We start from the raw sequence: 14720 nt of genomic DNA, 5'->3' as shown, positions 1-14720 counted from the left end.
ATACCAGCTCAGACTAAGAAACCATAGCACAGGAAAAACTAGGAAAGGCCTTTCATTTTAATTAAAATGCTTTTTAATTTCCCAGCAGTTTGTATGTGTGTGTGTGTGTGTGTGTGTGTGTGTGTGTGTGTGTTGCATGAATGTGTGCATGTGTGTGTTCATCTTAGCTTTTCCACAGATGGGAAGAGCCTGTATGTTCACTTTCAGAGATCATAGGATTGGCTGGCGCCAGGAAATTATGTTCTACTTCACAGCAAGACTTGAGGGAAAAGATTGTTCCAGGGCTTTCCCACTCAGGGCAGCCTAAAAAAAGAGCAAGAATTGGCCAAGTGCCTGGGACTACAGTCAGGAAGGAAAGAGCCATGGAATCCGCTGGGACCAGGACCATCTGGGCCTAGCAGAAGTCCTGGTTTGTTGCCCACCTCCTCCCAGAAGCAAACTAGACGCGGTGTGGCCAAGGCTCATCAGGAGGCATCTCAGCTGTCGAGTGTCCCAGTTCTTACAGAGTCTGGATTCGGGACTTTCCTCGTCTCAGAGAACCGGAGAGCTGCATCTTCTCCCAATTCCCTTTAGTATGTTATCGTGGAGTTCTTCTAATTCTGTGTATCTTACAATAGTTTAGTAACATGTTTTAGTAAAAAACTGGTAGCTTTTCATTTTTTTTTCAACTTTCGTCCACAAATGTAATGATACAAATGTGAGCCTTTAGATAACAGAGCATGTTTTCTTCTATACTTGCCCTACCTACACCCTCCCCCAAAGGGAAAAAAAAAAAAACATACACAAAACATCTGAGCACTTCCTGTAAAATTGAGCTCTGAGTACTGGTCTTTCCTGTCTCCTTCTCTGAGGGTGTGAGGGTGGAAAGGAGCAAAGAGGCAAGTAAAAGAGGCCGTGAGGTGATGTGGGAGTAGACGTCGGAAATGCCGGAACCGAGGAATGACTGGGAGAGCAACATGATAGGAAGAGAATGGGGTGAGGAGGTGGGAGGTGGGAGATGCCAGGTACCAACTGCAGTTCCTTATGGGACCCCTCTTTGGGCTTCACCTACAGAGACCACCGTTTTATGAGCATTTTATGTTTCTTCTTTTTTTTTAATGTTAGAGGGCATGTGTACTTGATAGAGAGAGGGAAAGTGAGAAGGCAACCCTCAAGGGGATGTCACCCATAATCCCTTCTATATCTTCCCTCTTTTTAGGATTTTGGGCTCACATGCACACACACACATGTCCAGTGTGTTTTCAGGCCACTAGGTCTGGGACTCAAGTCATGCCACGGGCCATGTGTGAACCAGTTGCCTTAGTCACCATACCACCAGCTGGCCCTATTTCACTTTGTTTAAAATAAGGAAAAGAATATTCAAGAGAAAGGTGATAGAATAATAAATGCCTTCACTTTTCAACTCATTCCCTAGGAGACCTTTGTGCAACCCTATGAAGATTTCATACAGCATACTAACTTAAAAGCATGCTTTCTTAGAAAAACTTAAATTTCACAAGCAAAAAACTACAATCTCTATAAAATCACTATTTCTGCTTTTAAGATATAATTTCACCCTAAGAGATCAATAAGACTAGGTCTAAGTAAGGCAAGTTGCAAAGCAGTCCTGTAGACTGTGTGTTCCTTGATGGTAGAGACTCTACCTAGGGTTTTCTTTGAATATGCAATCCTTGAAATAAATACTCAATGTTTATTGAGTATTTTCCTAGGCAGACACAACCAAACCAGTCTTTCTAGAAACACCTTATTGTGTCTCTACAACTTTCTAAAATTGTTCCAGCTTCCTCATACAACCACTGAGAAGAGAGACGACAGCCCTGGTGAGATATCCAACCAACCCCACTGTAAGCTAAATCAATTTCATTTTAGAAAACAAGCAAAGCTCAACATTGTCTTATAAATCTTCTTAAATAAAAGTATAAAAGAAAAATGTGAGTGATTAGAGTACCTCTCACCTTAGCTTCCCATGACCCAGTGCCTAGGACAGAGAGGAAAAGAAATGAAGACTACCGGTCACCTTTTTATAAGCAGTACATGACTATAATCTTTAGGAAAACTCACTGGTTCTTTGCCTGGGGAGAATTTCCCAATGTCAGTGCAGCATGCCAGGATACAAGCAGAGCAAGCTGGTCTTACTGAGCTGAGGAGAGAAGACACCAGAAGTGGTTGAAATGTTCAAGGAATGGCAATCAGAGTGGAAGGATTTGTGCGGAGACTGTTCCCCTCCACAGATCTGCACCAGGCAATGTATCTAGGGATACTGGACAGTAGCTGCAGTGTGGATCAGAGCTACCAGGCATAGCTGTGCTGGGAGTCAATGGAGGTCCAGCCCAGAAGAAGTAAGGAGACTCAGGAGCCAGCAGGCGGTGTGGGTGATTAAGGCCCCTGGACTCCCACATTGTTGACTGCAGTTTGAGTTCCAGACCCAACAGTTTGAAAATCATGCCAGGTGCATGTGACAAAATCCCAGAAGAAGAGATCGTGGTATGGCCATCACCTCTGGGGGGTGATTTCTCACTTTCCCTCTCACTGTCTTTTCTCGGTCTCTCTCCAGCGAGTGCCCATGCCCTATGGCAGAAACCTTAAAAATAAATACATAAATAAAAGGAGTAGGAAAACTTGTTGGACGCTTGAGAAACTAGCTGAAATACAAATATCCTGAGATTTTATCCAAACCACATAAAAAGGCCATGTTTGGAAATGAAGGACCCCACATTAGGCAAAAACTAGCCTTGACAGATTCAAAGCCTAAATCCAAACTCGATAAGATTTGTAAAGAGAGTTTGCAGATCAAGTTCCACTAAGTTAGAATATCTTTAAAAAAAAACCAAGTTTTCTACGATCCATCCTAACAAAACATAAAACCAAGCTTGTACAAGTTGGAAGAGATCAGTCATAGTGACCTGCCTGCTAGAAACAGGATAAACATTCTTCAAAGAAAGAAAACATATTCTAGCCTTGAGAGACTGTTGGTAGGGCAGCGAAAACACACAGACTGATTGATTAATTTGCCATCTTTTTTGGGGGTGATTTGTGACACTCCAAAATAACTGCAATAGTCACATCAAAAATCACTGCTTACAATGAACCATCACAGATAAAATGGTCATGGAAAAGTCTACTATATCGTTAGAATTACTAACACACAACACAGACGTGAAGTGAGCACGTGCTGTTGGAAATATGGCAACAATAAATTTGTTCAATGCAGGGTTACCAGAAACTCGATGTGCAAAAACTGCAGTGTCTGGTGAAGTCCAGTGAAGTGAGGCATGTCTGTACAGTAAAAACATGCCTGAAAAAGCAGGGTAAGACTATATATTCAATCTTGGCCACAATGGAGTCAGGACTTAATTTTATACTGCGGCATGAAACAATTATTTTTTTAAAAAAGTAAACAAAATAAATGAAAGAACAGTTCTAAAGTTATTGGACACCTGACATCAAATGACAGTGATCCTCAAAAGATGGAAAATATACGTGAAGCTCTACCATTGCTCCAGCTTTCTGCCTAAAGATTTTTTGACACTGCAGTGCAGGGAGGGAGAGCTCAACCGGGAGTCCAGCAACTTCTCAAGTTAAGAAGCAAAGCTTACAGTGTGAGAAGGACAAGGAAACTGGAGGGGGAATCTTTCAGATTTCAATCGGAATAAGAAATAGTTCTCATTCCCACCAGCTATATTGGAAACCACAATTCATGGATTGAGTATTTGGACCCCAATAGTGGGATAAAATTAAACCCGGGCGTAAATGTGGCTTTGGTTCTACCTGACAAACCTTAAAAGCAAGATTAAAAAGGAGCAAACTAGGGGCCGGCAGGTGGCGTGGTGGTGAAGGGCACTGGACTCCCACATGGCTGGCCAGGGCTTGGGTACTAGACCTGAAGGCTTGCTTTCTCACTTTCCCCTCCCTTTCTCTCTGTCCCTCTCTGGTAAAATAAAAATGAAATAAAAATAAAGTTAAATAAAATAATTCTTTATAATTAAAAAAAGGAGCAAACTATTTCCAAATAGTGAAACAGCACCCCAAAATGAAGCTCAAGTTATTCGTATAGAAATTCAAATACATTCAGCACTTAAAAAGGCGAAATTCAACTGTTAACATAGAACTATTTCTCCCTTTAATTCTGTCACTTTTGCTTCATGTGTTTTGATGGTCTGTTATTAAAAGCATATATATTTATAACTGTTCTTGCTGTATTAAACCTTTTGTTAATGTAAAATATTCTTCTTTGTCTCTTGTAACCTTTCTTGATTTACAGTCTGTTTTGTCTGATGTTAGTTTAGGTACCTCTGGGCTCTCTTTTGGTTACTGCTTGAAATGTCCTTTTCCATCCTTTCACTTTTCTATGTTTTGGATCTAAAAGGAGTCTATTGTAGACTGCATATAGTAGATCATGTTTTTAAAAATCCATTTTCACCAGTCTTTTGATTTGAGAAGTTAATCTAAATAATTGCTGATGAGGCATTTACTTAAGACATTTTGTTTTCCGTATACCTTATAACTTTTTTGTCCCTCTTTTCCTCCATTAATTGTGTTTAATTTTTTATAGTTAAACATTTTAATTTCTTTCTTACCTCCTTTTGCATCTGTTCTTAAACTATTTTCTTTGTGATTACTGTGGGAATTACATTTAAAATCCTGAAGTTCTAGCAGTCTGTACTAGCTTACCTTCAACAACATACACAAACTCTGCTACTTTAACAGCTCTGTCTCTCCTCCTCTCAAATACTGTCACAAAATTACAGAAGTGTATCTTGTGTCCAAAATCATAAATGAATGCTTTTTATGTCGATGTAGTCACAAACTAAAGTTACAGAAATGCTAACTTTTAGACTAATAATTGTTTTTAAAATGTATTAGTCTTTTTAATTATATAAAAAACAAGAGGTGGTGGCCAGCAGGTGGCGTGGTGGTTAAGGGCACTGGACTTCCACATGGCCGACTACGGTTTAAGTCCCAGACCTGGCAGCTTGGTTTCTCACTTTCTCTCTCTCTTTCGCTCTCTCTCCTCTCTCTCCTCTCTCTCTCTCTCTCTCTCTCTCTGCACTCCTTTCTGGTCAAATTAAAGATAAAGTTAAGGGACCAGTGGTTAGTGTAATGGCTATATCATTGGACTCCCATGTAGTTGACCGTGGTTCGAGTCCCAGACCCTGTGGCTTAAACTCACGCTGGGCATGTGTGCATGCGTGCCCGAGATATTCTTCACTTTTGTTTCTCCTTCACTCTTTTTTTTTTTGGAGAGATTTTCACTGTAGGGCGCGTGCACTCGCCAGACAGAGAGAGACATAGAGACAGAAAGCGAGAAATCACCCCCCAGGGGGGATGGTCACGCCACAATCCCTTCTCCTCCATTCTCCTCTTGGGATCTTGGGCACGCATGCACACGCGCCCGGCGTGAGTTTTAAGCCACCGGGTCCGGGACACGAACCACGTTCGACTACATGGGAGTCCAGCGACATAGCCATTACACTAACTGCTGGTTCCCTCTTCTTCACTCTTGAAGAAGTTTTGCTGTATACATGGTTTTTGGCTTTAAGTTTTTCTCCCCTTTCTTTTAACACTTTAAATATAAGAGGGGAACCTCAAAAAGTTCATAGTAAAACTGAGTTAAAGTGCAAGTTTACCTCTCTCGTGTAAAAATTTCTGAAATCCTTTCATATTTATTCATAACACATATTTTCTATGAACTTTTTGGAGGCTCCTCATGTTAGTCTGTGGCTTTCCAGCCTCTAAAGTTTCTGATGAGAAATCTGATAATCTTATGACTTCCTTATATGTGATATGTCATTTCCCTTTATTGCTTTCAAGATTCTTTTTAGGGACCAGCAGTTAGCATAATGGCTATGTTGCTGGACTCCCACGTAGTCAACCGCGGTTCACGTTTCGGACCCTTCGGCTTAAAAAAGTCACACCGGGCGCATGTGCGTGCATGCCCAAGATCCCCAGAGGAGAATGGAGGAGAAGGGATTGCGGCATGACCATCCTCCCTGGAGGGTGATTTCTCGCTTTCTGTCTCTCTGTCTCTGTCTGTCTGGTGAGTGCACATGCCCTGTAGCGAAAACCTCTCCAAAAAAAAAAAGATTCTCTTTTTGTCAACAGTTTGATTATAATGTATCTCAATGGTGTCTCTTTGAGTTCATCCTATTCAGAGTTCATTAAATTTCTGGGATGTTTATTTTCATATCTTTTATCAAATTTGGTTGTTCTGAGTCATTATTTCTTCAGATAGTCCCTCTGCCAATTTCTTTCTCATTTCTACTTCTAAGACTTCCACAATGTTTATGTTGGTCCCCTCCTGGAGTTCCACAGAGTCCCACGGATATCTTAGGTTCTGTTAACTTTTCTTCAATCTTTTTTCTTCCTGTTCCTCAGACATGATTATTTCCACTGCCACATCTCCAAGCTAACTAACTCTTCCCTCAGCCTGCTCAAATCAACTTTTGAATCCTTTTTGTGAGTTCTTTCATTTCAATTTTTTTTAAGAGAGATTTTTGCCATAGGGCACGTGCACATGCCACAGAGACAAAAAGACAGACAGACAGTGAGAAATCACACCCAAGGGGGGATGGCCATGGGGCAATCCCTTCTCCTCATTCTCCCCTCAGGATTTTGGGCATGCACACACACACACCCAGCACGAGTTTCAAGCCTCTGGGTCTGGAACTTGAACAGCAGCCAGCCATGTGGGAATCCAGTTATGTAACAATGGAACCGTCTGCTGGTCCTTCCATTTCAATGATTGAACTGGAAATTTTCAGCTGCAGACTTATTAGGGATTGCTTTTTAGGTTATTTCGTTAAAGTAATTTCCATTTAGTCCACATACTGTTTTCTTGGCTTTCTCCATGTCTTTCTTCAGTTCTTTGAACATCGTTAAGACAACTGTTTTGCAGTATTTATCATGTCCTTTCAGGGGCCTCGCTTAGTTGTGGGTTTTTTGTTTTGTTTTGCTATAGAGCATATGTAGTACTCCTTGGAAAGAGCGGAAAGAGACAGAGAGATAAAGGAAAGTGAGAAATTGTTATTAAACCTCCCCATAAGGGGGATAATCACACCACAATTCCTTCCTCAATATCCTTTTGGGATTTTGGGCATGCACGCACATATGCCTGGTGTGATTTTCCAGTCACTGGGTCTGAGATTCAAACCAGAGTCATCCATGTGGGATCCAGCTGCCTGGATACCTCCATGCCACTTGCTGGCCCAAGTGTTGTGTTTGTTGTTGTTGTTTTAATGAGTCCTCCTCTTCTCTTTGTATGTCTTATTATTTTTTGTTGTTGGAAACTAGACATTTGCACCTAATAATGTGGCCACTGTGGAAACCAGATTCATTGCCTTCCCGGGGGGTACTGGGTTTTGTTTTGGTTTTTAATTGTTATAAGCTGTCTCTGTTCTGAAGATAAGCCTAAGGTGCAAATTTCAGTTCTACTCAAGTGTTTTCCAAGCCTGTGTCCTTTCATGGACTTGTAATCTCCACTTTACAATGTATTTGCTTTGAATATATTAGACTTCAGTATCTGGCTCCCAAAAGGAGAAGAGGAAAAATGAAGGGAAAGTATTGAAAAAAGGTTGTGGCCTTATAAATCCCTTGGAAGGAACTTCAGCCTGAGGGAGATGTTGGCAACGATGTGGGGAAAGGCAACAATGACCACGGTCTCTTTGTCTGCACCTCTGTGGTCAGAAGTGATCAGAGCAGGGACCAGCAGTTAGCATAATGGCTATGTTGCTGGACTCCCATGTAGTCGACCGTGGTTCAAGTCCTGAACCCGGTGGCTTAAACTCACACTGGGTGCATGTGTGTGCGTGCCCAAGATCCTGAGAGAATGGAGGAGAAGGGACTGCAGCATGGCCATCCCCCCTGGGGGGGGGTGACTTCTCGTTTTCTATCTCTCTGTCTCTCTCTTTCTGGGAGCACATACGCCCTATAGCAAAAAACCTCCCCCCCACCCCTCCAAAAAAGATAAGTGATCAGAGCCCACATCCCCAGTACTGGGAGAAACAGCATCCTTTTTGTCTACCCTGGCTCCCCAGAGTTGTTGAAAAACTGTCTTAGGAACACATACACAGCTGTTACAGGGCTAGAGGTGGATCATGGGTAGCTGATTTGGTGATAAGAGCTAAATTGTGGTTAATTTTTGTTATGAGCAAAATTATCTGCAATTTACCACCCAGGTTTTCCCACCGGAAAGTTTTCTGAGTCTCAGAAAGACTCCAGAGTTTCAAAATGATTATATCTAACAGATTCTCCACTGAAGTTGTTGTCAAAGTGGAAACACAGATTTTGGCATTTTGTACAGTTCCATCTTCCCAGAATTCTTCTTATTTATTTATTTATTTTTTGAAAGACTTTTGCTATAGGGCATGTACACTTGCTGGAGAGACAGAGAAAGACAGACAAAAAGTAAGAAATCGCCCTCCAGGGGGATAGCCACACCACAATCCCTTCTCCTCCATTCTCCTCTTGGGATTTTGGGTACACACACACATGCGCCCAGCACGAGTTTCAAACTGCCAGGTCCAGGACTCAAATCACAGTTGACCAAGTGAAAATCCAGTGCCTTGACTACTAAGCCACTTGCCGGTCACCCAGAATTCTCTTTAAAACTGATATTTCGAGCTAGCCCCATAGCATAGTGGTTAAGCACAGTGTATAGGAACCTAGATATCACCTGGCCATCCACAGTCTGGATCCCAGCCCTAGCAGTTTGAAAAACAAAAGACTGACATTTTAACTGCATTGCATATGGCTAATAAAATTGAAATACTGAGCAAGTGGAGACAAGGAAGATACTTAAAAAAAAGAAGAAAGAAGAAAGGAAAAAAGAAAACCCACATCAAACATTTAGAAAGAAAAACTTTTATTTGTAAGATAAAAAATTATAATGAGGACCAGCAGTTAGCCTAATGGCTATGTTGCTAGACTCCCACGTAGTCAACCGCAGTTCACGTCCTGAACCCGGTGGCTTAAACTCATGCCAGGGGTGTGTGCGTGCGTGCCCAAGATCTCAAGAGGAGAACGGAGGAGAAGGGATTGCGGCGTGGCCACACACCCTTGGGGGTGATTTCTCGCTTTCTGTCTGTCTCTGTCTGGCGAGCACACGCACCCTATCGCAAAAAAAAAAAAAAAAAAAGAAAATGATTAAAAGCAGGTTAGAGATGGTGGAAAAAAAAGGTGAGTGAACTTGAAGACAGCATTAAAAATTATCACCCAAAAGGTAACACAGAGGGGGAAAGAAGAAAAACCTGAGTGAGAAATTAACAGAAGTTCTTGGCAGTGGTGTGACTGTAAGACAGTGGTGCTCTGCAAGGCTGCTGACCTCCCTGAGTGTGCTGGGCTGGTGGCACCTGGGAGAAAATTGATCCTGTCTGTCTCCCTCCCTCTCTCTCTTCTCCTTGCTTATGGAAGAAATAAAAACTCTTCGAAAAACGAACAGAGCATCAGTAAGCTTTGGAAAAGCTTAAAATGGCCTAATATACATGCAATTGGAGTATCCCAAGGAGAGGAGGCAGGATGGACAGAAAAAAATATTAAACCAATAATAGTTGATTTTTTTTCCAAATTTAATAAAAACTGTAATATCGCAGTTCCAAGAAACTCAATGAACACCAAGAATAAGAAATGAGAATACCACACAAAGACACGCTATAATTAAATGGCTATGAACCAAGGAAGAAAGCAGATTTTCATCCCGGTGCCAACAGTTTATTCTGGTAGCTATAGGTGGTTCCATCTTCCAGTTATCAGTCCTACATGTTCTCAGTCAGTATCACTGCATCCCTTCAGGGATGGCAGCATCAACTGGCCAGAAACCCCTCCTCAACAGTCTCTGTTTCAGCTCTTGGCGGGGGGGTGTCTCTCTCTGCTGCTGAGATGCTGGCACTAATAGTGCCCCATTCTCACGCATCCAGGTCTAAGCCTTTAAGGGCCTTCCTTTCACACTTCTAAATTTTGATAAACTCACCCCTTCTCTGTGTTCCCTACGTGTGGTAGTGGGGGCGGGGTGCTTCCTGTTACTATGACCTCTGCAATGTCTCCGCATTCTTTTGCTATGTAACCGATTTTTTATGTTAAATACTCTATATTAAAATACTGCTTAAATGACACAGAAGGATGGCTGTATCTTTTCAGGTATATGATAAAGATTTCATTATTCTATGAAATTTCAAATTCATATAAAAGAGTAAGTATAGAGGTTAAGTACCAAGAAGGATGGGTTGGACATTGAGTTTTTCTCTCAACTACAAATCCACATCTTTATTCTCCTCGTTGTGATCTGGGGCTTTGCCAGGTAGGTGTCGGACCGATTCTGCCCAAAGCATGTGGAACGGGAGAGGAGGAGAGAGAGAAAACATGGACCTTCTCCCTCTGCTTCGTTTCCTGTTCCTATCACTATTATCCTAATAATGGTTCTTCATCTACAAGCAGCAAATCATTCCCAGCCACCATGGTCAGATCAAGTTACCAGTTTGTTTCTCTCGGGAATCCCAGAAGTGGCCCCACTGTGCCTTCTTACAGAGTCTAGCTCCTCCTGGCTGGCATGCTCTCCTTAGAAGGTCAAGTCCCAACTTGATGAATTTTAGGAACTAATTTTCTCCATTCTTGAGTTCTTTCTGAATTCCTAAGGCAACAACACCAGTTAGGCTGTGCCCCATCTCAAAGGTGTTTTGGCCAGCTTTTTGGGGACTTTCCTAATTTCTCAGGTACCAGTGACCAAACTCCTCAGATATCTAGATCCAAACTCTCTAATGCCTCTCCCTAAAGCTTTTAAGTCCCAATAATCTCTACCCCCGACTGAACCCTAAGTGAAGTAACTACTTCCTGCAATTACTAGCTCTGTGATGATTTCCTTTAGCATGAAGATAAAAATTACACCAATTCTTTTAATATCTGACATGCTAGATTACACATTGGTTATATATTTTTTATTTTGTCTCATCTCTATTTTTAGAGATTGTCAATAAAATTTAAAATTTCAATATATCAGTTAAAATATGCATCTGTGCTTATACAACGTAAAAGAGCTAAACTAATTCTTGATCATTTTCATTTCTTCCACTTTATCTGAGGGGCAGTGTTATAGAGAGACTGAGAGACGGAAGATGAGAAATATTCATATCCTTTCTGATCTAGAAAAACTTACCACTAGAACGCTAAATCTTCTCATCAATAAAAACGTGACTGACAGAGTTATTGTAGATATTTAGTCAAGTATTTATGTGGAAGCATTCAGCAATTCTGAGTCCAAAGTAAGTTTTACTGATATTATCAACTATAAATATTGATAGAAGGTAGAAGAAAAAGATGATTAAAATTAGAGTGATGGAAATAGCTCAGAAACAGACAGAAAACTAATTTTTTTAAGAATTTTTTGCCTTAGGGCATGTGTGCTCACTAGAGACAGAGACAGTGAGAGGGAAAGTGAGAAATCACCCACCTAGGGGGATGGCCATGCCATAATCCCTTCTTCTCCATTCTCCTCCTGGGATCTTTGGCACGCACACAAACACCCACACACACACAGCCTCACACCCCTGGTGTGATTTTCAAGCCACCAGATCTGAGACTCGAACCATGGTTGACTATGTGGGAGTCGAGTGATGTAACCGCTACACCATCTGTTGGCCCCCAGAAAACTAATTTTTTTTAAAAGTGGACTTTTATTTTGTTCCCATTCTATTCAGCCCTAATATCCAGTCTACACAGCAGAGACCCATTTTGCCAATGAGACAGAAGACATTTATTAACATACAGCAAATACTGTTTATTGCAGACTTTCCAGCTGACTCATGTGAAAAAGGCACTATGAAAATTAATGAATCTAGATAATCTCTCTAAATGGATTTATGTTAAAATATACAACATTCTTACATAACATCTGTTTTATATATGTGAAATAATATAACATTTAATGACAAAAATCGTGTTTCCAAAAATAACATTTGTTGAAGGTTAGGTATCTTTCTTTTCTCTATCTAGAATCTTTCACGAGATTAAAATATGTGGAAATTAAGTGCTTCTTATTATCAGAAAGACTTGACACAGATAAACACATAAAATGGCCCCAATTTCCTTTTAACTACTTATATCAATATTCAGAACTGAGGCCTTCTTTAAGCAAAATACTGGAATGCACACCAATGCACGCTACTGCCTGTGATGGAGTTGGAATGTTTAATGACCTCTTTCCCACTTGTGCTTTTTCATATTTAAGAACACAGAATCAGTAATAAGTAGAATAGAAACAAAATCAAAATACAAGCTATACAAGGAATTGTGATTAATCGAGCCATGACAAATAAAATGTGCTGGGAATGTGCTATCGGTTTATATTTGCATGACCAAAGCCTGGCTGGACTTTACAGTTCATTCAAATGTTTTAATGTTTTTAAACTGTTGGCATTAAGCACTTTAAATAAATCTAAATATCATTATCATTGAGTATGTCAGAGAAGAGACCTAAGTTCACAGAGGCTAGCCTAAAGCGAGCTCTACCCTGAAGGACAGACATCATATTCACAGGTAAAACTGAAATTGTTTAGATTTTGAGTCATGAACAATATTTTTGCTTTGCTGCAGTGAATAAATTCACCACTGTCAGAAAATTCCTGCTTACATACTGAAATAAGGATGAAATAATTAATCTAGTAAAGAAAACATTACCTTGGGTAAAGTAGAAAAAAAAAATTTCCAAGGTCATAAATTTCCATTTAAAACTTTTAAGTTTTAATAAAAATAATAGGCCTAGAAGCAAATCCTCTGCTTACTCAGGTTTGCATTTTTGTTTTTTTAATGGTGATAAATTAAGTACACCGGAAAGATAAATCTGACATTCCCTTCAAGGCTTCTTAAAACAAAGCATGTTGGAATAATGCCAAGAATAATGGAGTTTAACACAAACAAACAAACAAATTAGTGACTGCTCCCCTCATCAAAAGATTCCACTCCTGAATCACTGGCAGCAGCACTGATTTTTTCCTGTCGTCTTCGCATAATTTCTTGCAACTCGGAGCTGCCATTGTTATCCTGAAAAATAAACATGGTTCAGACAAGATGGTTACTGGTTTGTGTAGGCTGCAGGTCATGTAATAAAGGCTCAATCCACGGCGGTTTTCTTCCAGTACCTCTTCAGGAAAACAAAAAGCTACCCTTCATACAAGCAAAGCTTCTATGCTTGCTAACATCACATCTGATTTTATAAAGTGTCTTAAGGCAATTTATTCACCATACCTTTTATATGGACATGATTTTTATCAATATAAATCAATAATGCATGTGGAATACTCTAGATTCTGGGGGAGAAAGAAAGTATGTATAAAATAAGCACAATCATCTGGTGTATTATCAAAAAAACAAACAAAAAACTTTTTTAGGTCAAAATAAGATAATGCTTTTTCTTAGGAAATTTAAATCAGGCCAAAGAGTGGGTTCAGAAAATACCAAGTTTCCCTCCATATAGTTTTGGCCCTTTGATCATGGTGGCTTTTCTCTCTCCTCAGCCCTAACTACAATCTCTGTGCCTCTTTCTCTACTTCCCTCAACAGAAGTCTCTGGCAACACAGGTGAGTAATCTAAAAGATCAACTATATCTAAAGGCAAGGTGTGGTGGGATGGTGGCTGAGGAACAAGGAGAACCTTAGGTGGTCGTCCACTGCCTCAATTCATGTCCAGACAAAGAGGCAGCAAGAGACCATGATGAAGCGGGTGAGGGCAAAGGACAATGGTAGGGAGTTATGGACAGAAGGTATTCAGAAATTTTAGGAATATGGAATTTTTAACACACCTTTAAGAACCAATTTATACACTCTCAACAAAATCAGAATGTATAATAACAAAAGACGTAAGAGAAAAGACATAAGCCTTACCTACACTTCTACTCATGTAGAACACAATCGTATCAAACCCTAACACAGAATCCCCAAGATCAATGTTATAGGAAAACTTCCAAGGTAAATATAATTTCTCTTCATTGAGAATGGTTACAAAGGTTATAGGAAACTAGTTTATCTTGAGTGAGTTAACTGTTGACTTTCTTAACATACCTAGTTTTGATAATTACATGTCAATTTCATACCAACGCCTATTTCCTTTACTTTGAGTTCAAGTATAATTTTCATGAAACTATTAAGAGAAATGAGATACAACAGTTGGAAACTACTACTCGCCCCTAGTCCATTTTATGTAGAGTAGGCTACTGGAAGCTTAAATATATCCAACCTAGAAAACATTTACTCTTCTGCTTTCAGAAAGACAACTGTGACTAAATACTCTCCAGGGCTCTCTATTTTCAATAACTCTCTGATTATTTAAGGCTGAAGATATAAGACTGGGGTTTTAAAACCTTATAACCCACAACCTATTAGAATCTCCAGTATAAATATTAAAAACAGGTAAGAGTTCTGGCCTCCTAAGGCATTTGTTCACTCAGAATTGAATTTCTATTATTGTATCAAAATTGAAATTCCTATAGAAATAGTTAATGCATACAAAATGAGATCACTATGTGTTCTGGTAAATGTCCAAAAGTATATGCTCAAGCATCATGTTAGAAAAGCATTTATAATATATTACTCTCCCTGCAAATGGTCTGATGGCCTCCACTGATGATTTTATAAAAGCTGAGTAACATTTAATTCAGCTCCATAAGAAAGGGAAATTGGCCAATACAAACAGAAACAGTTGTTTCCGGAGTTGTCAATTCTCAGTCCATACTTTTGACT

General features: G+C 40.0%; 1 protein-coding gene across 5 annotated transcripts in view; it reads right to left on the bottom strand.

The window, feature by feature from the left end:
• Nucleotides 1–11743: 11743 nt before the first annotated feature.
• Nucleotides 11744–14720, bottom strand: part of EPS8 (EGFR pathway substrate 8, signaling adaptor) — a 209188-nt gene continuing 206211 nt past the window's right edge. For 4 of the 5 annotated variants that reach the window (XM_006167330.2, XM_006167332.3, XM_006167331.2 and 1 more), the window contains one exon: nucleotides 12913–13026. In XM_006167330.2, the coding sequence (XP_006167392.1) occupies nucleotides 12913–13026 (114 nt within the window). Of the gene's footprint in view, nucleotides 13027–14720 lie in introns of all 5 variants that reach the window. The other variant, XM_014583770.2, reaches the window with a different exon arrangement.

This window comes from Tupaia chinensis, unplaced genomic scaffold (assembly GCF_000334495.1).
Source record: "Tupaia chinensis unplaced genomic scaffold, TupChi_1.0 Scaffold144702_1, whole genome shotgun sequence".
NCBI lineage: Eukaryota > Metazoa > Chordata > Mammalia > Scandentia > Tupaiidae > Tupaia > Tupaia belangeri.
This window is presented reverse-complemented; position numbering and strand designations above follow the sequence as displayed.